The sequence below is a fragment of the Pelobates fuscus genome, chromosome 6, assembly GCF_036172605.1.
Source record: "Pelobates fuscus isolate aPelFus1 chromosome 6, aPelFus1.pri, whole genome shotgun sequence".
In the NCBI taxonomy this organism is placed as follows: Eukaryota; Metazoa; Chordata; class Amphibia; order Anura; family Pelobatidae; genus Pelobates; species Pelobates fuscus.
The window spans coordinates 262,409,740-262,432,440 of record NC_086322.1 but is presented as its reverse complement, the minus strand read 5'-3'; the positions used below and the strand labels follow the sequence as shown (position 1 = coordinate 262,432,440).

Below are 22,701 nucleotides of genomic sequence, written 5' to 3'. Positions count from 1 at the left end.
GTAATCGACACATGGTGGCACTGAGTCATGAGGGCACATAGGGGCATTGGGAGGAATCCATCTATACAGCAGAATCAAACTAAGTAGGTTTTTTTGTGATTTTACAGCATTTTCTCTTATGTCACTCCTTGTGATTTACATCATGTGATGTCACCCATACATATTTAATTATGCAAATTAGTAAGGCGGTATGTTTTTCCTAGAAAGGTGGCAACCCTAACTACTTTTCACATACTCTTACTTAAGTATGGAAACTTAAGAGGGATGTATGGGAACAAAACTTGTGTGGACTGGCTGACAATGAATATAGTTAAAGGGACACTATAGTCACCAGAACAACTACAGCTTATTGAATTTGTTCTGGTGAGTAGAATCATTACCTTCAGGCTTTTTGCTGTAAACACTGTCTTTTTTCAGAGAAAATGCAGTGTTTACATTACAGCCTAGTGATAATTCCACTGGCCACTCCTCAGATAGCTGTTAGAGATCCTTCCTGGGTCATAGCTGCCTAAAATGCATCCAAACATTCAGTATCTCCTCCCTCCGCATGCAGACACTGAACTTTCCTCATAGAGATTCATTTATTCAATGAATCTCTATAAGGAGATGCTGATTTGGCCAGGGCTGTGTTTGAATCATGTTGGCTCTGCCCATGATCTGCCTCTTTGTCAGTCTAAGCCAATCCCATGGGAAGCACTGTGATTGGATCAGGCCACCACTTCTAATGTCAGCAGACTGCTTGTTTTTCTGAGTCTAACAGCATGCAGAGTTGCAGCTTCAGGCTTGAATACAGTAAGATTTTGCTATAATTATGGAGGCATGAGGGGCCCAGGGGGGCTATATGGTGGTGTTAACACTATAGGGTCATGAATTCATGTTTGTGTTCCTGACCCTATAGTGATCCTTTAAGGTAATGCTGACTTTGGTCTCTCTAACACGGTGGCATGTTCCCTTTCTTCTACACTCACTACATACAGCTTTTCTCTGTCCCAGACTATATACCAGGAGCTTCTGCCTGCTAGTAAGAAGGTAAGGAGACCAGTGGATTAGCGAGTGCTAGGGGACAGTCCTTAGAAAGCGTTGCTCGAGCGCATCATTAGATGCATTTATGCCAAGCTCAGGGTGCTGTCTGCATAGTATGCCCTTAGTTGGCCAGCTGCATGATTGGCAGACAGCCTGACATGCATTCATGCCAGGCTGGCCTTCTAATTCTTTGGGCAGACATGTCCTCTTTTTGGGCATGTTCGCCCCTTTTGGCAGGTTACGTGATTTGTGTCAGTGGCACACCCTTTTACCGTGCCCATTGACTTCCTGCTTGACTGGACACTGCTGTTACGGGTTACAGATTTACTTGAAAGATGAAAACATAAATTAGAGAGAGATTAGCCTAGGGTATGTGTTTTCTTATAACTGCTGTTTTCTCTCTCCAGCACCATCTCCATCAGATACATGATGATTGGGAGTGTTTTAATGTTTTTGGTCGATATGATTATGTAATAAGGCCCGTCATAATTGTCAGCACCAGGCCCACTGGGCTCTTAATCTGGCCCTGCCCCTCCCGCAACACTGCCCCATCAGGGTTTATACGTCCTAAGGGTAATATTGGAGAATCCTCTTTCCTCCCTGTCCCAACGTGATTCCCAGACTGAGTCCCATTTTGCCCACGTTTGTTCATATATTTGATTTGTGCTGTTCAGTCTGTGGGACAATTCTTCATACACTCTGGTCTTAAGTTTTTCCAGTACTACGTTCAGTGTTGGGGCCTGCATGTTTTTCCATAGAGTTGCTGTGCTGTTCTTTGCAGCTATCAGTACATGAATAATTGCTGCTCTATCAGCTTTCTTGTACAGCTTCGGGAATATGTGTAAGATATAGGGTGCAATGTGAAGCGGTTTGTCCTGCCCTGTCATGGTATGTTTCACCTCTTGATTTGTGTCCAGAAAGGTCTCCGCACCTCCAACATCTGGGGGTTGAAATGGCGTAGATACGGGAGTATAGCAGAATGTTTAATGTAAACACAGCCTTTTCAGAGAAAAGGCAGTGTTTACACTACTGCCCAGTAACACCTAGTGGCATTACACAGACGGCCACTAGAGGACTTTCCTTGGTCAGTGCTGCAGGGTCTCCATGCTCTGCACTGAATATTCCCCATAGAATTGCTTTGATTCATTGCATCTCTGAGGAGATGCTGATTGGCACAGAATTTTATGGCAAGACAGGAGGCTTCATATTTGCTTATTTTTCTTTACTTAAACCTCCAGCACCTTCAATATCTACCTATAAGTACTTGTAAAATTATTGTCCATCAACTTTTACTGCTCTGGCACTCTACATATTGTACCTGGTCCCCCTCTGGAGCTCCACTGCTGCCGCACTAGTCAGCGGCAGCATTTTTTACACTCATTCCCGTCCTAACCCCTGCAGCCATCACATCAGGCTGTCAGAAGTCCAACCGGCCCATTCATTCGCGTCATTTTGTGACGCAAAGGAATTTAGCCGCCATTTTTGTTTGCGGCGGACATCTTACGCTCGCAAAGCACTTTCCCACTTTTTTCCGTTTTGTAAAGTGCAGAACACTACAGGACGGTTGCAAACTCTGGCTGCTCCTTGTCTAGCGATTTTGTAAGTTTTTTTTATTTCAGATTTATTAGTGTATTTCCTCTACGCATCCATTACCATGTATTCTTAGTGCTATACATCTGTCCACCACATATTAAATTGATTTATTAAATTTACACAGGTGACCCCTGTATTTTTCATTTGTTTGTCTTACAACTGGGTGACCGTGTGTGTGTGTGGAAAAAAAAACATTGCTGTGAAGTTGTGGGAGGGGCTTATGGACCTTTAAAAGGGACTCGTCCCGACCATACCGTGTTTGGACTGACGAGCTGCGGGATAATGAGACTGTCGGTCTGGTTCAGTACAGAACCCTCTACTTCCATCAACACAAACTAACTAAACTCCAACAAGCTGGTCTTGGCCTAGTGTGGCCCATGTAAGTATTTGTTTTACCTCACTCTAGTAAACGGCCGTCTCACTAGAAGCTCTTGGGGCACTGCCACGTTCGGCCCACAGCTTCTTTAACTGTTGGTTTTTCAACAAAGCTGTAAGTTTTTGTTCAGCCATTCGGATACGGCAAATTTTACTAATAACGCAAATTCAGCCTATTTCAATCGTACATAGAATGCCATTCTGCTTACTGTATTTGGCATCGATGCCTCATTCTGCTAACTGTATTTGGCCCACACTAGGTCATATCTGCTTTTATCATATGCATTTTAGTTAGTCACCCTGCAAGTTAATGTTTCACTCTACATTTTAACGTTTCTTTGTCTGTCCTGGGTATTAATGCACTTTTTTTTTTTTGAGCCTTCATTGTTTAGTAATTATGTGGCTTGGTGTTGCAACTGACTTTCAAAATTTGTCATATTTTCTCAGTACACTTACATGTAAAATTCCTTATTTTCTGTAAAGAGGAATCTTAAAAGTCTTAAATCTTCTTACTAAATGACCTCAAATTTATAAAACTGTATCATATGCATTTCAGTAAATAGCACTACATGTTAATCTGCCCTCTGGGTTTTCAGATACTCATTGGGCCAACCTTGTTTGGTAGATATGCCCCAAATGATAGGATGTATGCATTTTAATTATGTAATTTTTTTTATTGGGGTATTATCTAAAAACAGCTAGCAAAACCTGCAGTTCTCTTGTCTGCTGCTTTTACATTATCTCCCCTTCTAACACCACCCAGGCTTTCTTTGTACAGTCTACATGCATTAGGAACATCGTTCAGTTTAAGCAATCAAGCTTTATATCTGAAGCTAACATTACTGAGATATTCTAGCATTTCCTGTTGCTTTCAACCCTAATCTTTAATGCCAGCTGGGTATTCATAAGTATTTATCATCCTCCTAAGAATTCCACATGTAGGTTTTTTTTTTTTTTTTAATTCTTTGTTTTATTGAGGATAAAGCAGGTTATTACAGGGTTTGCATTGAATGTTTAAATTACCATAGGTTCTATAACAGGTATGACACATGACATTCATATTCATCTGTCCTCTTTTTTTGTTTTGTTATTTAAGACATGTTTGGGTCAGCTCGGGAGTGGTAGAACAGTTGTTGGTGGTCCAGCTGCGCTCCTGTGTCGGGGTGTGTACGTTGTGTTCGTTGCTTGTTTGTTGTGGTAGTCTCTCAGGCAGGGTGCGCGTTTGGTTTTAGGGTTGTGATTGTGTCCCTTGGTGTGGACTCCCGGGGAGGTCAACCTAGAGGTGGGTAGGCCCGTATTAGTGTCTGGTTGCCCTGTCTGTGGTTGGACCCGTGTTTTGAGGTTCGTCCTCCGGGTTCAGGCGGTACAAGTGTCGGTGAGTCGTATTGGGTACTGTGTTGTTGGGCCAGGTATGTGTGCAGTCGCTCAGAGTGTAGGGGTGCCAATGACGGCACTCAGTGTGACATGGGTGTGTGTGGTTAGAGGTCGTCCCCTAACCTAGGGGGACACGGGGGGAGGGAGGGTACTATGGGTTGTGAGAGTCTGTCTCCCGGCCTCAGCAGGTGATAGAGTCTGCGTTAGGTGTTGGGGCTCCCGTTGGGGTGCTAAAATGTTCGGTCTGGTAAGGTCCGATATCCGTCATGTGGTTGCAGCGTTGGGGGGAACTAGTGTGGGGTTTACTATAAACTTGGGCAAAACCTAGTGGAACAAAACATAATGCTTGTGTGAGAGCTAGTCATCTCAAGTTGGTGCCCCTCTATCTTCCCGTCTCCTGGGGGTGAATGGCGTTATTCTGTCTGGATCCCAAGCATGGGGGGTGGAGGGGGTCTCCGCATTTGCGGGTCTCATGTGTAGCCCCAGGGCTTGCAAAAATGAGTCCGCCTCGTTAAGTGAGGAGAGTCTATGGGTGGTGCCCTCCTTGGTTACTATCAGGGCTCTTGGTAGTGTCCATCTATATTCGATGTCTGCTTCTTGTAGTCTCCTTGTCACTGGGCCTAGGGACCGGCGCCATTGGAGTGTGTTCCGCGTGAGGTCTTGGTAGAATGAGAGGTATGAGTTCTCAAAGGGGAGCGGGGTCTTCCCCCTGACCGCGGCCATAAGTCGGGCTTTATCGGTCATAGATTGACAGCGGATGATGACGTCCTGGGAGGCCGTTTGTGGGGCCTGTCTGGGTTTCTTGATTCGAAAGAATCCGTCCAGTGCTACCTTTTTTGCCTGAGTGGGTGGTAAGAGCGTGCTGAAGAGGCGCCTAAGGTAATGGGCCAGTTCAGTCGCGTCGACTGAGTCAGGGATCCCCCTGATTTTGATGTTAGCGCGCCTGTGGCGGTCTTCTGCCTGATCTACTCTGGTGGTTATGGTAGTTTGAGAGGTTTGTAGGTGTTGGACCATTTCTTTTAGGCTTTGTACCTCTTTCCGGAGATCTTGTATATCTTCCTCTGAGGCCTGTGTGCGTGCAGTCACCGCTTGTACCTCTGTTTTGATCAGGTCCATATCTGCAGCGTGCATCTGCCGCATTTCTTGGAGCAAGTCTGCAATATCTTGCTTAGTGGCAGGGTTTAGGTTTTCCCTTCTCTCTACTGTGGGGTAGTGTGGCTGTTGGGGTTCCGTCATCTCTTCAGACCGCTCCTCTGGGTCTTCCAGATTGCTGACACTATCAGGTGGGTTCGCCATTTTGGAGGCCGTTGGGCGCTGCAGCATGGTGCTGATATCTAGGGAGTCCCTATTAGCTCCTTGTGGGGGTTTCTGTGACCTTCGGCCCATGTTGCTTGATTCACGGTGAGGGGTTTCCCCGTGGGTGAGCAGCGGGCTGGATAAGGCAGCCGTCAGTGCCAGTAGGTCTGGTGCAGGCCTTGCCGTGCGATATTCCTGGTAGGCCCCCGATCTCCGCCGGGTTTTTCTGCCCGTTTGCGGGAACAGAAATGGCATCTGTGTCCGGCTCACCACCCTGGGGGGTGAAGGGTAGGTGTTGTCGGCGGGTAATGTTCCGTGGGGCTGTGGATGGTAACGGGTAGTATCCTCAGTTACGGGAGCTCATGAGAGTTGCTGCCATTCAGTACGGACGCTTGGCTCCGCCCCCCATGTAGGTCTTTTTAATGTACGTCTTGTATCTCCTGTGTATTCTGTATGGCCATCACGACAGCCAGCCACTGTGGCATTCAAGAGGCCTCTGTTCATGTTTTGATTCTGTCTCTATAGCAAAAATTCCACCTGTGAGGATGGGTCCAGAGAATAGGAACCGTTTCACTGGTGGAGAGACACCTTTATGGACACTCCAGTGGTGTCCTGGGGCTTAACCCCTATAACTTCTAGAACAGACGGAAATACTCAAACTGCTGGAGTGACCCAGACTGGCCGAGTATACAACTGGATATGATCAGAGAAATAAATAAAGTAAATACAATCAGATAGGAACACCAATAAATAATAGTGAAAAAACTTGCCTTAATGGCTCACCTCTATGTACATCCAATGGTACCTATAACCTACAGAGCACATGGCTGAAAACCCCAGCAGAAGGCACTTTTCAATGCGGCCGCTGTAAGGCATGTAAGTTTATTCGCAGAAATTCAAAAACTTTCTCGAATTCTACAAATACCCAGACACATGCGGTCAAGACTTTCTTCAACTGCCAGACTGCTGGCCTGGTTTATCTTTTAACATGTAGCTGTGATTTGAAATATGTAGGGAAGACCTTTAGACCCTTTAAAAATCGGATTCTCGAACACGTGAACTCTGTGAACCCCACTAGACAAGTCGATACAGTCATCTCTAGACACCTGAAATTAAGACACGGAGGTTCAGCACAGGGTTTACGATTTAACGGAATCGAAAAGATAAAGCTAGGTCCCAGAAAGGGAGATATCGATACTAAACTTCTCCAAAGAGAGAGTTACTGGATTTTCACATTAAAAACCCTGTCCCCAAATGGGCTTAACGAGGGCTTTTCCTATACCCCCTTCATATGACAATATCTCCACTCACAAAGGGAAGAGTGATAACTCCATCCCAAGTACCTTACACTGGTCTTACAATGTATTTTTAGGCATGTGCATCGCATGCCCAATACCATTATCCGTACCAACTCCATAGGTGTGGCTTTACACCTATGTACCACACATCCAGTTTTTAAGCACGCTTTGCTAAATCTCACCATCATCAAATTGTAATATATTTGTATATACTGTAAATACCTGTAAATACTTAGACTTAATTAACACTATGATTATTAGTACTCGTATTTCAGGCCCTATGACCATCCGCCCTGCCATCTAGCAATCTGATACCCCCTTATCATAGACAGTAACCCAATAGCATATAAACCTAATACTATCGTTCATATGTCATGAGAAAGGATATCAGAGAATGTCCAGATTTCCACCCAATAGGATCCGTCATGTAGACCCGAATCAGCACATACAGATATTCCCCCATACCTGTCTAGGGGCCACCTCATTAAAATGGGTAGGATTAGGCTAACCTTATGGTATTGAAAGGCACCAATGGGGCAATAGTACAATGTATAAATCCCTATGTATAGACTACACTATCCATAGGTACTATTATAATCAAGGACTAGAGCAGTAAATGCCCCCCCCCCCCCCATGAACAAGTGATGACTTGAGAATAATCACACAGTAACTCAGGGTTAACCACATACCCCTAATTTACTTTGTTGGTCCACACGGTTCTACCACTAACCGAACGACCAGTATTCTACCTACTAGGCTGCACTGGAACCGGCAAGCAATATCTAAGTTATCTATATTCATTGGATCCTTAAACAGTAGCGTTTCTAAACCATTAGAGCTCCATTTAGGCAATACATTAGAATCACCCGATCCTCATGGAACACCCAAAAGGGTTAACACTCAGACGGAGTGATGACTGAATATACAGCCGATGATTGGCTGAAAGAAACCAGCAAATTACCATATGCCGGTACTCTCAACAGATGCAATGCCGCAATTCCGTAGCAGCTCTGTCAAATGAGTTAACAGGGATACTTTATGAGGGAAATGTAGCGAAGCTAAACCGCTACAATTCCACTAGTCCCCTGTTACATCAGCAGCCTGCATGGATGAACCCCTCACGGTACACATGGGGTTAACGGACTGGGGGAAGGAGTTAACGTCCGAGAATTGTCTGAAGGCTAGGCTCTTGATTGGCTGATCCAATCCAGGGCATTTACATATGCCCACGTGGTATCTTTGGCGCTCGATACCGGCTGTCCTATTGGTCAGTCGGCTTTTTGGCTGGGACCTGAATACATACAAAAGGAGACTACTAACCAGTCTCAAATTAGCCCCTGACGAAGGTGCATCTAAGCAAGCACCGAAACGCGCGTCGGGCTCTATGGGCTCTTCACATTCACTTTATCTCACTTAGGGCTATCTATCACCATGTGTAGGCAACCAACACTCTAAGTATGGTTATGCACATGGAGCCACTTTAATCTTTGTCTCTTTCACCTCTTTTTTTTGTACTTGGGGTCTGGTTATTTTTAACTAGCTGTGGAGCATTTCTCACAGAATCAGCATTTGGGGTTTCCAATGTATATACTGCAACCATTATTTGTTTAGCGTTGCAGGCACATTGTGACTCATGTAGGGGGACGCTAATATATATACAATATTCTGTGTATCCCCCATACGCTAGATTCCTCAATATATTTTATGGAAGGAAATCGTGTATGCCACCCCGTATGACAGTTGGTCTATTACTTGGTGTACGGTAGCCTAGATACTACGTACATACAGATAACTAAGTACTAGAGACCTTTGACCTGCTACACGGCTCAGCACCGTGCAAGCTATACATTCGTGACTGTACCCCAGATACCTATGTTAGTCTTACGACATATACCTACTCTCTGGGCCCCTAGCTCTGGACCTGACCTTTTGTATACTGAATAAAGTCAATAGCCAGTTAGCATATTTGGAGCTCTGTAGGTTATAGGTACCATTGGATGTACATAGAGGTGAGCCATTAAGGCAAGTTTTTTCACTATTATTTATTGGTGTTCCTATCTGATTGTATTTACTTTATTTATTTCTCTGATCATATCCAGTTGTATACTCGGCCAGTCTGGGTCACTCCAGCAGTTTGAGTATTTCCGTCTGTTCTTTGATTCTGTCTCGTTTTATGGGGCTCAGTGCGTAATGTATTATATGTTTTAGAAGTGTTTATAGAAAGTTTCTGTTAACCATTTCATAAACTAGATGATTATTCGTTACTATCGGGTTCTCTACAATCTCATCACCAGCTTAGTTACATACACAAACTCCACAACCATTCTCTGATTAACATCCTACCTTCAACCGCATTAATCCAAACACAGCCAGCACAACCACCATGAAACTCAGGATGCGCACATTTCCTACTCCTGGCATCACTAAGTGTGGCGGAACCAACCTCACCACTGTGCACTGGAGGAGCCTGGTTGCTTGCCTGCTCCCTTTAGACTATGGCCCTGCATTAAAAACCTTTTATTTTCCCTATGTGAGCAGTGTTACCCCAGATAGCTAAGCCATGGAGCCCATTCGTATACCGAAAGACTTTGGCTCCATGGTGATTGAACTGTATGTATGTGATCTGAGCGCCCTCCGGTAGTAATGGGCACTCAGATCTAAGCTATCTGGGGATGTTCTATGTGATGTAATTTTATGTCTTTTTATTGTCCTTTTGTCTGCCATGTGGCTAATGGAGTTTTGCCTCTGTCCTAGGAGATAATTTTATTACTTCCCAATTCTCTCCAGGACAGAGAGGAGGGATTGTGATGCATTGTGGGATTGTAAGCTTGTGATTGGTCAATGTCCAATATGTTTCCCAGTCTTCCATCTGGTCCCCTAGGGGAGTGTCCACCAGGTGGAAGACCTGCATAAAAGCCGGGCAGGTAGCCCCAGTAAACCAGTTCTGCTTGACCCTCAAACAAAGTGTTGTCTCGTTATTGGGGGAATTGGATTGTATGCTGATTGCCAGGAGTGTAAGCTGATTGTATGCTTTTCCTGTTTGGCTGTTTCCAGTGTTCGTGTGTTTCCTGTTCGGGAGGTTGGAGCATTCACCTGGTTTCAGTTAGGGAGATTGGTGAATTCATGTGATTGCAGTAGCTGCCTGTGCATCTGAAAAGGGGAATATCGCCTAAATGGTTTTTAACCTCTTGTGTGCAAAACTGTCTGTTACACTAAGCCTTTACAATGTTTGTGTTCATATGCCCTGTAATTTGCAACCTGCCGCAGGCTAATTCCGCACCTCGTTTGGGCATTTGAAAACATTTTAGCTCTGCTGGATTAAGAATATAATGTTAGGTTCTGGGTAGTACATTTATATTCACCTAGTATACAAATATCATTATTTTAGTTATGTAGCGGTAATATTTTCTCAATCTCATTATTAAAATGCCACAAACCGATATTACCTTCAATGTGGCATATTAAATGAGTTACTCAATAAATGTATTTTGAGCATATGTATATATTTATATTTTTTTTTCCCCACTTTACTTACTGGCCTACAGCATACGTCTGTTGGGGCACACCTCAACTGACTTTTTCCTATTACAGGTTTGCGAATAACAGTCTTGCTTATATCCTCAATGTTGTCCCTCTCACGGCTCTGCAAGCAATTAAGAAAAAGATTAAAGGTGAATGTACCCAGCCCACCATACCGGGTAAAGTGGGCTCCACTCCTGAATTTCATTGTCTATTGATCCCATTCCTAACTGAATTGGGGAAAGACCAGCGCGAAGGTATTGAACAAGGTCTCAAATCGACACAAGATAAACTCTTGGATATTGCCGGACCATTGATCCAAATTTCTATATTGGCTGACAAAGCTCTTACGAGCGGTAAATTAGACCTGCACATGGTGCGCGAGTGGGCTCAAAGGGCACTATGCCTCCTAGTGAACACCAATGTGGCTATATCTCTAGAGATACGCCAAATTGGTCGACCTTTGCAATAAAGAACTAGGTCCAGATGCAAATGGTCTGCTTTTTTTTTTTTTTTGGATAGTTTCATGAGACCTGAACACACTGCTAAGTGCTCACCTCCCTGAACAGAGCACAGTCAGCACTACGCAGGCTATTCCGCTCCCATAAGTTTTTCTGGGAGAGCTGGTCGCTTTTGAGGCCGTGCCACCAGCAGAGCTGCCAACCAAACTGGAACATGGGCTTTACCCACCCTTATCGACCGCTGTTTCCAAATAGAGGGTCCTTCCGAGGATGTGGATCTGCTTTCACTGAATTCAGGTAATGAACCTACATTATTCAAATGTACCTCTTGCTGGCCGCTTAACCAATTTCTCTCAACAGTGGACAATGCTCTCTGGACCCATGGATATTAAACACAGTGAGAGGTCTCGAAATTTCACAACCTATCCAATCAAACGACCCTACTGTGGATCTGCACGACAAACGAAACTGCTTTACATGTAGAAATAGACAAACTTGTTTAAAAAAAAAAAAAAAAAAGCTATTGAACAATCTTCCTCCCCACGCAAATTCATCAGCAATAGGTTTCTGGCCCGCAAGAAGACTGAGTTGTAGCGGAGTACAGTATTAGAATCCACGATCTCCGCTGGTATAACAGGTAAATCCACAGTCGGCGCTGAAAAGTAAGGCAATATCCCAATCCTCCCAATAACCGGACGCAACACAGTTTATACCGTTCCCCATGCAAGGGGTTTCCTTACAGAGATTTCAGGGGATTTATCCCATCATGCAATATAATTCTCCCAACAGGCATTGCTGCACGAGAGGGATACTCCCACTAAAATGGACAATTAAGTGGATTATCCCCTTGTGCAGCAAAACTGACAATTCACATTAAAATACAGTTTTTGAGTTTTATTCGGTATATTGACATAACCGAACGTTCGGTAGATAGCTGGGGTCTGAGCGCATCTTTTGTGAGAATACCGCTCAGATCCCAGCTGAAATGACCGAACGCCACAACAAATACAGTTTACATTGAAGTTCCCCTCAATCTGCCGATTGCACCTAGGGGAGCGATCCTACCGGCTCCCGATCGGTCTGGAAGTCCAGCGGTGTTCGTGTCGTCGAGTAGCCATTTTAAGTTCCAGGTGCTCGACGACCAAACACCGCTGAAGAATAGCGAATCCAAGATGGTCGACTGCCGCATGGTCGGTAGCCGAACGACGGCCACCTAGGAGAGCCTCTAATTACCGACTGCAACATTGTTGCAATCGGTTAACAAGCGCCACACGCCTCTAAGTGTGTGGTCTATCAGGGGAGCCCGTATTCGTTCCACGAACAGCCCGGATAGCCGCTGTTCGTCGAACGAAGTACTTGCATGCTGCCAGCATGCGAATTACCATAGTCCCAGATACACAGTAAAAATACATATAACACACAGTACAACCTTTCCTATATTATAGTCCAGAAGTGGCTAGGTTTGCCACATGAGTTTTCTGTCCAGTCCTCAATCTGAGGGACCTGAACCAACACCTCATGTATTGGCACTTCAAGATAGAAGGCATCCATCTTCTACGTGACCTCCTCTGTGCCAGTCGCGCAAAAACAGTAATTTTCTCTAATTCCTAGCTACAAGACATTTGGCAGTTGATGAAACCAGGTATGGCTCTACACCGCTCGCAAGGAATCCGGTCCATCATTTACTTGGACAACATTCTAATCATGGCTCAAGTTAGGCAGACTCTGTGTCACCAAGCTGCCTGACTTTCAAACTACTCCAAAATCTAGGATTTATCATAACTTTTCTAAAATCTGCTTTAGAACCCAGACAAACAGTGCAATTTCTTGGGTTTCAGACTCCATACAAGCTATCCTTCAACTACCTTCGGAAACTATTGTCCTCCCAACACATTCAGCTACGAGATCTCGCACAGATGATCGGTCTCCTCTCGGTTTCCATACGAGCCATCTTTCCAGGACCACCTGCATTATCGAGTGATGCAACGCTTGAAGACTTTTTTTACCTACATCAGTCCACCTCATACGACAAACTTATTTCATTAACACACTAAGTACAGCTGGAACTTAATTGGTGGCTCCATAACATGGACGCCTGGAACGGGAAAGCCATATTCGGCTCCAAACCAGATTTTATTCTGGAGTCAGATGCCAGTCTTCTGGGATGGGGAGCAACATGCTCCTAAATTTCAACTGGAGGCATTTTTGTCCCCTGCAGATCAAGCACTCCATATCAACTGTCTGGAGCTTATCGCACGCTCCTTTGTGATCCGCAGCTTCCCAAAAGACCTGTACAATTGCTCCTTGGTACTACGAATGGACAACCTATCCGTGGTCTGTTATGTGAACCACTTAATTCCAAATGCCTCTCCGACATCACTTTATTAGTTCTGCTTATCAAGGAATCTGTCGTGGCCTGGAAGGTATTCTGCATGAATGGACAATCTAGTCGCAGACTGGTACTCCCGACATTTTAATCTACAGCATTCATCTTTTATGTGGACTACTCCACATGAATCCCTTTGCATCTCGTCTGAATCCTCAGACGGTCAACTTCTTCAGTCTGCTAACAAATCCACTCTCCCTGGAGGTAGATGCATTTCTCCAAATCTGGCCGACGACTGGGGCGTATGCTTCCTCCTCACCTTCTCCATGATCTCACGTAGTCTCCATCTTCTAAAAGATCAGTGTTTCCGGATAGACCTTCCCTCTGCGTGGCTCAATGCTTTCACCAATACATCGCTCTTACGACTCCACTCAGAGCACCCACAGGTCCTCTATTCGTGTCATTTGTCCGACCTCATAAACCAGTCTCATTCACCAGACTATTGCCCGTTGGATTAGTTGGCTACTCACTCTAGCGGGGATTGACCCCTCTTTTAGTGCTCATTCACTCAGAGGTGCAGCTGCATCTTCTGCCTTGGGCACAGGAGGTTCTCTGACATCTTATCCTCTGCAGATTGGTCTAGGGAAGCTACTTTTCGGGTCCTCTATTTCAGACATGTGTCCAATTCTTCTGACTTCTCAGCTTTTAAACGGCAAATATGAAGCCTCCTGTCTTGATCTAAAATTAGGGATTATTCTACTTTAGTGACCTAATAATTTACATTTTATTAAAGACAATTTTTGTTTGTTTGTTTTTCCCTCCCTTCTGCTCTTCCCACTTCCCGCCAATTTTTTATTTATTTTGTTCGTGCAGATATAAAACATGCAATTTTCACTGCCACCTTAACTAGTGCGGATCGATTGGCATTTACATGTGTTTACATGGCATCAAAGACATAGCACTTTGTTTTATCTCTCAAAAAAAAAATGGTTTACATAGTGTATTTCCTAACCACCTAGAAAAAAAGTCGCTTTGCTCACAGAGTTGATAGCATCTTTAGGAAAGGGTAGTGGTACAGGTCATGCTTAAACTTCACTTTGTAGGCTTGAGTCAAAGACAGATGGTTTAGGCTTGTGTGTAGTGTGCTATACAGGCTAAATTAGTACAGTAGTCAAATTAGCTGATTGTTAAGCTGGCATAGGTATCTGCGTACTGTGCGTGGCTAGCTAATCGTGTAAGCCTGTGTAATGCAGTTAGAAGCTGATGTGTGATATGCTGATCTAAATGTTTAGTATAGAAACTCGCTATTGCTATGCTGTGTTCAATATCATCCTGGCTTTTCTAGAGTCTGTGGCTTGATTTGTGTTCTGGGAGCTGTTGTCTTGGCGGGCCCCTTGGTTTGCGGGTAGCAGATGGCCCGTGTGCAACCCATGTCGATCTGCCATAACGGTGTGACCAGGTTTGCGTGTTCGGGCTGCGCTTCTCTCTGAGTACTTTTTGTGCTCTGTTGTGTCGCTATGGCTGTTCCCTCTGGTCGAGACTACTTCATCCGGGTGCCTGGAAGTGAGTGTCTATCTGGCTGGGTGTTTGGGCGCTGCGTGAGGTGACCGGCCGTTGTGTGGCTGTGTTGGACCCTCTTCGGGGGTTGCCTCGCTGCGAGGTGTATATGGGGTGAGTATGTGGGTGGTCCCTTTGCGGTGTTACTTTTCTTCGCTGCAGGGTTGGGAGTCACTGGCATGGGGAGACATTGTGCAGTGTTGCGGTCCTCTGGCCCAGCAGCCATCCTAATTTCGGCGGATTCTCCACCCGTGCTCGTCTGTGACCTGGCTTGTGGGGTAGCTGGGTGATCAGCCTCTTGTGAGTTTGCTGTGCTGTGGTGGAATCTCAGTAAAAATAAATTTACTAGGACAAGATTGCCACATGGTATGTGCATTTGCATATGTTGATGTACCAGTTAAGTCAGTTACACGTAGCTAAGATACAATCAGTAGTGTAAGGAGCATAAGTAGGAATACAGGATATACGAGTATTTCCCCTCCTCCATTGTGCTGGGCAAGCCATGTGGTCAAACAGGAATTTAGTCTCTATTCGGTTGATTAGATAAGAGTATGTGTAGGTTGAACTGATTATGGGAGGAGCTACATGCCTATATAAGGGACCTACACTGTATGATCAGGACTCAGACTTTGCTGTTTTTTGGTGACATTAGTCCCTCTGAGTCCCGGTCGGTGAATCGAATAAAGATCTCTTCCTTCCTGAAGAAACCTGTGTCCATCTCTCTGTGCTTGGCTTCCGTCAGTTTCTCCGGTATCAGTGCCGGGTAAAGTATATGAAAAAGGTCACCTTGGCTACTCCGGGGGGGGGGGGGGGGGAGGAGATGACAGGGCCAGGTTCTCCGCCTCCGTCTGTGCACCTTCAGGCAGGATAGTGGGACGTCCGCCCCTCTCACCGCCAGCTAAGGCCCAAACAGAATCGTCTGTGGCTTCGCCTCCTGGGCACTGTAGCTCGAAGAGCCAGCCTCTCCCTGGACCTGGTGCCGAAAGACTCTCGCTGACGGTCTGCTTTTAAGCTGTTGTCATGTTTTTAGCGTTAAATTGCGGGTGGTTTGCAGGAGCTGAGATTGCGTGCGACCGCTCAGCTCGGTGGTCCGGCCCCCCCCGCCAATTTGTTTTTAACTACTTTAACACATAAATTTACAAATTTCTATTTGTCCTGTTGCATTCTAAGCCATTTATGACACAAGACTTACGGTATATTGTTACCTAGAGTTAAACAGGCAAGGTTGGCTATATTTGGTTTTAATTAGAGTACTAATACATTAGTCTTGCCTATTTAAATCTATTTTGATTTCTTCGTATATTAGCACATTAGCTATGTTATACTAACACAGGCATTGGCTCTATCAGGATTTTATACCTAACCTACCAACTAGGACATTGTATTGGTAGTTCTTGTACCAAAAAGCCATACTTTCACAATGTCTCCTCCTTTCCAGTGTGAAAATCCATCCACTTTATTACATGGATCCCTCTTTGGTTCATAGTTTACCTGGTTGACTATTCGACTGCATTTACATGTTATTTCCCGTTATTGTTTACATAGTTGAAGCTACTGCGATTCAGAAGCCTCAAGAAAGAGGAGTTTGGAGGAGCCTGTCGTGTGTGTGTGTGTGTGTGTGTGTGTGTGTGTGTGTGTGTGTGTTGTGGTTTTTTTTTATTTTTTTTTTATTACTTTTTTTTTTTTTTTCCCCACCTAGTCACCTCTAGAAATAAATTGGCTGTATTGTCGTGGGCAGGTAAAGAGTGCGCTATGTGCTATTTGGGCATTCTAATGTTGCGCTCCTGTTCTCATGCGGTTTGCGAGAGCTGCATGTTCTCAAACACGAAGGGAACTGGAGTTTTTGTTGCTTGGAGTACCGCTGCTCTGTCCCCTGGGTGCCGTGTTGGGAGCTTTGGCGGGCCTGGGGAGGCGGAAACTTCCCTCCTAATACTGCTTGTTTGGCCTGTCTAAGGGGCAGGAGGGCCGACATCAGTCGTCTGACAAAATGCGGTGCCTCTGACTCCTAATTTTGCCATGCGTGTGCAATAGTCTCCCAATGCTTTACTATACGAAAGTTTTGGATTGTGTGAAAACGTCAGTTTTGATGATCTTGGCCGAGTGGCAGGCAAGACATGAAGCGACCTGCATGATGCTAGAAACAAGTTGAGTAAGATCGCAGTTTTAAAATAAAGAGGGCTGGAGACCCAAATTGTAATTTTACCACTATAGTGTCAGGAATAAATGTGTTGGTGTTTCAACTAATCCTAACCTAAAAAACCTCCTGTCCTATACAAGATGCATAACCACAAAGTGTGAAAAATGACATTGGTGCCTTACCAGGCTGTGTGAGTGTGTCAATGCATCCCTATAAGGAAAGTTCAGTGTCTGCATGCAGCTCTGTCCCAGGAAGCACATCTAGCAGCCATCTGAGTGGCATCCAGTGGAGGTATCCCTAGGCTGTAATGTAAACCCTGCATTTTGTCTGAAGTCAGAGTTTACTGCAAAAAGCCCGAAGGGAATGATTCTATAGTTGTTCTGGTGACCCTCTAAGCACATGGTGAAAAAGATTTTAAAACAAATGCATTTTATTTTTTTTTTTAAATTCTTTATTTTGACGTGCATGAGGGTAACAAGCATTCTCGCTATGCCACAACAGCACTGGCGAGTGAAAGGTAAACAATGAAGTTAACAATATAGGCACATTGATATGTCAGTGCACATTTTTTTGTTTTTATAGAAAGACATAGGAGTAAGTTAGTTTATCATAACGAGTATATTGAGAAAAATTCTATAGGTCAGCATCACATCAGCCTGTTCTCATTTTTCGCTACATTCCGACCTCGGCTTGATAGGTCGCATACTTTGAACATTATACCCGCTCCGTCAACTATGTGTATCATCTGGGTGATTAAAGTAGGACTAACATTGTCCCCAAGAAACTACCTGATATGGCATACATTCTGTCTAGCAATGTACAGTTAGTCACGTATAGGGTACGGCTAAACAGTAGACAGGTCTAAGAAACAAACATAACTAGAACATTGATATCCAGCTGCATAAACCTATTACTGCCCTGCAATTAGTCTAGCTTATGGGAGGCTATATTGGCTGTGGCTTTGAGGAGCCAACATGAACTATGTACATTTTAGCTGATATTTAACTTATTAAAGAGGAGTGTCACATGAACCCCAAACCATGGGTTAGCAAAAAAAACAAAAACAAAAAACAAACAAAAATAAAGTACTTAGTGGGTGATGCCCCTTTGGAGCCTGGGTAGTCCTGCTTCGCCTCATGTTGTGACCACCGCATTGGTATCCAAGCGAGCCCTCTGAGGGACAAACGGGGCAACCCTAGAGGGGTCCCAAATGTGCGCGGTGGCGGTATAGCTCGAGCCAGATTGGGCTAGCGCATCTCGTGGGAGGCCGATGGTTTTCAGCATGGCCGCTGCTTCCTTAATGTCTCTGACCGCGTGCACGGAGTCTCCTTTCAGGATGTGGAGTAGCCGCTGTGGTCTCCAGCGATATGGGATAGCATGGGTGCGCAGCAGTGAGGTAAGTGGCTGGAGAGTCTTCCTCCATTTCAGAGTGTCTCCAGATAAATCTGAATAAAACGTGAGCGCCATGTTTTCAAAGGAGAGTGGCGAATTCCCTTTAGTTGCTGCCTGTACCGCTGCTTTCTCCCTGCCGTTGCTGAATCTGACCACCAGATCCCTGGATGCGGTCTCGGGGGCTTTTTTAGGCTTTGGTATGCGAAATATCCCGTCAGTCATAACGCTTTTTGCCTGCTTGGGCGTAAGTAGCGACCCCAGCAGCCTTCTCACCAGGTGCGGGAGTTCTGCGTCTGGGATAGCCTCTGGGACCCCACGTATCTTGAGGTTGTTTCGGCGCCTGCCGTCTTCCATCACAGCCAATCGTTGTTCCAAAGTGGCTTGTTGTGCCTGGAGAGTCTGGACTGCACCAGAGAGAGAGGTGATTGTCTGGGTATGTTCAGCTGCTGTCGTCTCCACCGTCCCCAAGCGGCCTACCAGGCCCGTTAGGTCTGCTCTGAGTGAGGCCATGTCGGCTTGCAGGGTGAGCTGGAGGCTGTGTAGTAGCTCCTTCAGGGTGGCATTTGTCACCGGAGCTGAATCAGTGGTCTTTGGAGCTGTCTGGGGCCGCGGTGGGAGAGGGGCCACGGCGGATCCCATCCCCAGTAGTGAGTCCTCTGAGGAGTCTGAGTACTCATCCATCTCGGCAGCCATCTTGGGCCTGCCTGAACCGTGGGCCTGCCGGAGTAGATCTCCTATATTCATGCCCGCTTTGGGCTTATCGGGCTTTTGCTTCTTCAGCTTGCGGCCCATGATCACTGTTAGCACCCGTGGTCCGTTTTGCCAGCGGAGGTAAGGGGTTAGATATTGCTAAAATGCGGCGGTAATTGTCGGAGCTCATCCGACATGCGTCCGTCTCGATCAGTAGCTTGGCTCCGCCTCCAACAAATGCATTTTAAATACAAATATACAGAACCGTGAAAACAAGCAATCCTAATTAATACATCAAAATATAGAATACAAGTAAGTCCTTCAAACTCCATAAAAAGCAAAAAAGTATTTTATTTGCAGTAATTTGCATGCTAACAATATGTAAATTGACTCCTTTCCATTCAGTCAACAGAGGGCGATGCAGAATAATCACTCACAATGCATGATTGATAAATCAACTACTAATGTCAGTCACAATGTCAGCAGCAAAAAAGTGCACTATTGCACTAAACTGTAAAAGGTAAAAGGTAAACAGAGGTACACTAACTAATATCTTGGTGCGAATAGAAAGCGCCAGGAAAAAAACCCATATATTTTTAACAGAACACCTTTTTGTTAAAAAATCCATTGTTTTGGAGCTTGCCAGATTAATTTATAGTGTCCCTTTAAGCTACAGCACATGTAACGAAACCACTTCATGACCTAGTGCAGGCATAGGCAACCATCGGCACACCAGATGTTTTGGACTACACCTCCCATGATGCTTTGCCATCATTATGGGTGTAAGAGTATTATGGGGAAAGTAGTCCAACATCTGGCGTGCCGAAGGTTGCCTATCCCTGACTAGTGAAAGCCGCTGGAACTACCCCCAGCATCATTGCATTACTGTGGATGTGCTTGGATAATGTGAGCACATTCCTAACCTACACTAGCAGCCACTTTAAGTATTAAAATGGTGAACATAGGCATTTATTACACAAGGCCACAGATGCAATGAAACTAATAAGGAAGATGCCATGCGGAGCATTGAACAGAAATGGCCGCCTTTTCTGGCATGATCTAAGAGATCCCTCATAGAATGTCAGTATGGGGGTGATATAATGGGAAGTAGATGCTCATGTATCATGTGTTTAGTAACCGTTTTTATAACTATTTCTCAGGTTATGCTATTGGGAGACTCTGGTGTTGGCAAGACTTGTTTCCTTCTCCAGTTCAAAGATGGGGCATTTCTGTCTGGAGCGTTCCTGGCAACTGTGGGCATCGATTTCCGGGTGAGAGAAATAGGTCCTAATATTCTTGTATCTGAATATGGTAATACAGTACATGTGATATGTTTATATTGGGTTTTACTTGTTCTGTGTATTGATTTAAAAACAAAAAAATGGAAAGACTTTCCCACAGATCACAGATGAACATGTATATCACCAGAAAAAAAGAATAATGCTAATTTTCATGTTGCACTGGTTTACCTTTTTGAATAAAAATATGAAATAAGAAGAAATTGCCACCTTTTTACCAAAAAACTTGTCTCCCATTGTACCTACACTTCTCAAACTTTACTAAAGTTGGCCAAGTAGTAACCACCACTTGCATCTATATTTAGAGCCATAATTAAGGTAACTGGGGGCATTGAGTTGAAAAGATCCCAAGTTTCCTGACAGAAGTCAGATATTGAGTATTATAATATGTTTCAGTTTTAATTGTTGCGAATATACTACTGCCACAAACTATTTTCAGTGCAATATTTTTTTATTTTTTTTTTAAATGTGTACATGATCATAGAATGTATATAACTTGTGAAATCCCATTACTAATTTTAATGAATCTCTACCCATAGAATAAAGTGATATCTGTGGATGGAGAAAATGTTAAATTACAGGTGCGTATAATATGCCATCACTTTTTTTTAATTGTAACAGAAGCAGTGGGTTTTAACCCCTTAAGGACACATGACATGTCTGACACGTCATGATTCCCTTTTATTCCAGAAGTTTGGTCCTTAAGGGGTTAACCAACAATTGAGCTTTATATATTCTTCACTTACTCCTGAATTCCTTGCCTATAATATATCTTCCATTTCCACAATCACAAAGTGCCCTCTAGCACATTATATATGTTAAAATTCACCTGTCACCATTGCCTGATTCGATCAAAACGTCTAATGGGTAAAAAAAAATAAATTTATTTTTCCACTTTTAGAGACCTTTGGATTTGTGGAGGTCAAAGTGTTGAAATTTAAATGGCAAGCAATATGCATTACTCTGGCCACTGATTGTGCAATTTTGTATAGTTCTTGCAATAAGTATTTTTGCAATATTCTACATCTTGAAGGGACACTATAGTCACCCAGACCACTTCATCACCATGAAGCGGTCTTGGTGTAGGGGTCCTGAGAGCAATATCTATATTGCAAGGCTAAATCTTCCTGACAGCCACTTGATGCGCTTCCACATCCATGCTATCTGGGAAGTGATAGCGGCACTCGATCCGAGGAGCATGGTGTTTTGATTTAATTAGATATTAAAAATGAAATCAACAGGCTTGCTGACATCCGCTCCAGGATTCCTCTTCTGCAGCCTCTAGCTCTGCCTCAGGTGGAGAAAAGGTGTGTAACGTATGTTTAAGTTCATTTTACAGAGGAAACATTTTTTATTTATTTATTTTTTGGATACTGTCAATGTTTCGAGCTCCCTGTCCCTCCGTCCCAACCTGCAGTGTTCAGTAAAGTTGGTAGTTTAGTTATTGGCTTTCAGTCGGACTAAGCCCTGCTCTGAGGACTGATTCTCTGCAGAAAGTTAGCCTTTCCTTGTTACACAATGTAACCATAAACTGTCAGTTTGTCATATTGAGAGAGAATCCATGGTCTCTGTAATTGTCACATCTTATCTCTGTAGGTTTGTATCCAATGTGCATTTTACCACTGGCAGAGCTGGGTTAAAGCTGCCTGGAATTTAATGACTTAATGTAGTAAAGAAACACTTTCAAATAGAATCTAATATATAATTTATTTATTTTTTTAAATATTAATGCTTTATTACAATTGGGTTAGCTCCAGCCTGGAGTACTGCTTTAAAGGGACACTCCAGGCACCCAGACCACTTCTTCCCATTGGAGTGGTCTGTGTGCCAACTCCCACCACCATTAACCCTGCAAGTGTAATTATTGCACCTTTTTATAAACTGGGAAAATTACCTTCTGAGAACAGTGTTTTTAAATGACTCTGGTCGTCCTCATGCTATGCATGAGGACGTCCAGCGTCGCCGGCATCCCTATAGGAAAGCCTTGAATAATGCTTTCCTATGGTGAGGTTTAATGCGTGTGCGGCCATTGCCGCGCATGCAGTCTCCCCTGCCGGCTGACGTTGGTGGGGGAGGAGTGTGGGCGGAGCCTGACCCAGCCTGGTGGGACATTGGCGCTGGGTTCAGGTAAGTCACTGAAGGGGTTTTAACCCTTTCAGCAACATGGCACTGCAGGGTCCTATGTTTTGCTGGCACTGAATAGTCCCTTTAAGTTTTCCCCCTCAAACCATTACAACCAGGACACTTTCCACTGTCCAAGTAAACTATTAATTTTTACTGGGTATCACTAAAATAAGAGCAAAGAAGCCAAAACACAGTCAGAATTTCTGTCCTGCCATGCATTGTGATTGACTGGTAGTGC

General features: G+C 44.4%; 1 protein-coding gene across 1 annotated transcript in view; it reads left to right on the top strand.

Annotated features, from left to right (window-relative positions):
- RAB37 (RAB37, member RAS oncogene family) overlaps nucleotides 1-22,701 on the top strand; it is a 45,447-nt gene that overhangs the window by 5,492 nt on the left and 17,254 nt on the right. The window contains exons 2-3 of the mRNA XM_063425433.1: nucleotides 20,202-20,312; nucleotides 20,879-20,920. Coding sequence (XP_063281503.1) covers nucleotides 20,202-20,312; nucleotides 20,879-20,920 — 153 coding nt within the window. The remainder of the gene's footprint in view (nucleotides 1-20,201; nucleotides 20,313-20,878; nucleotides 20,921-22,701) is intronic.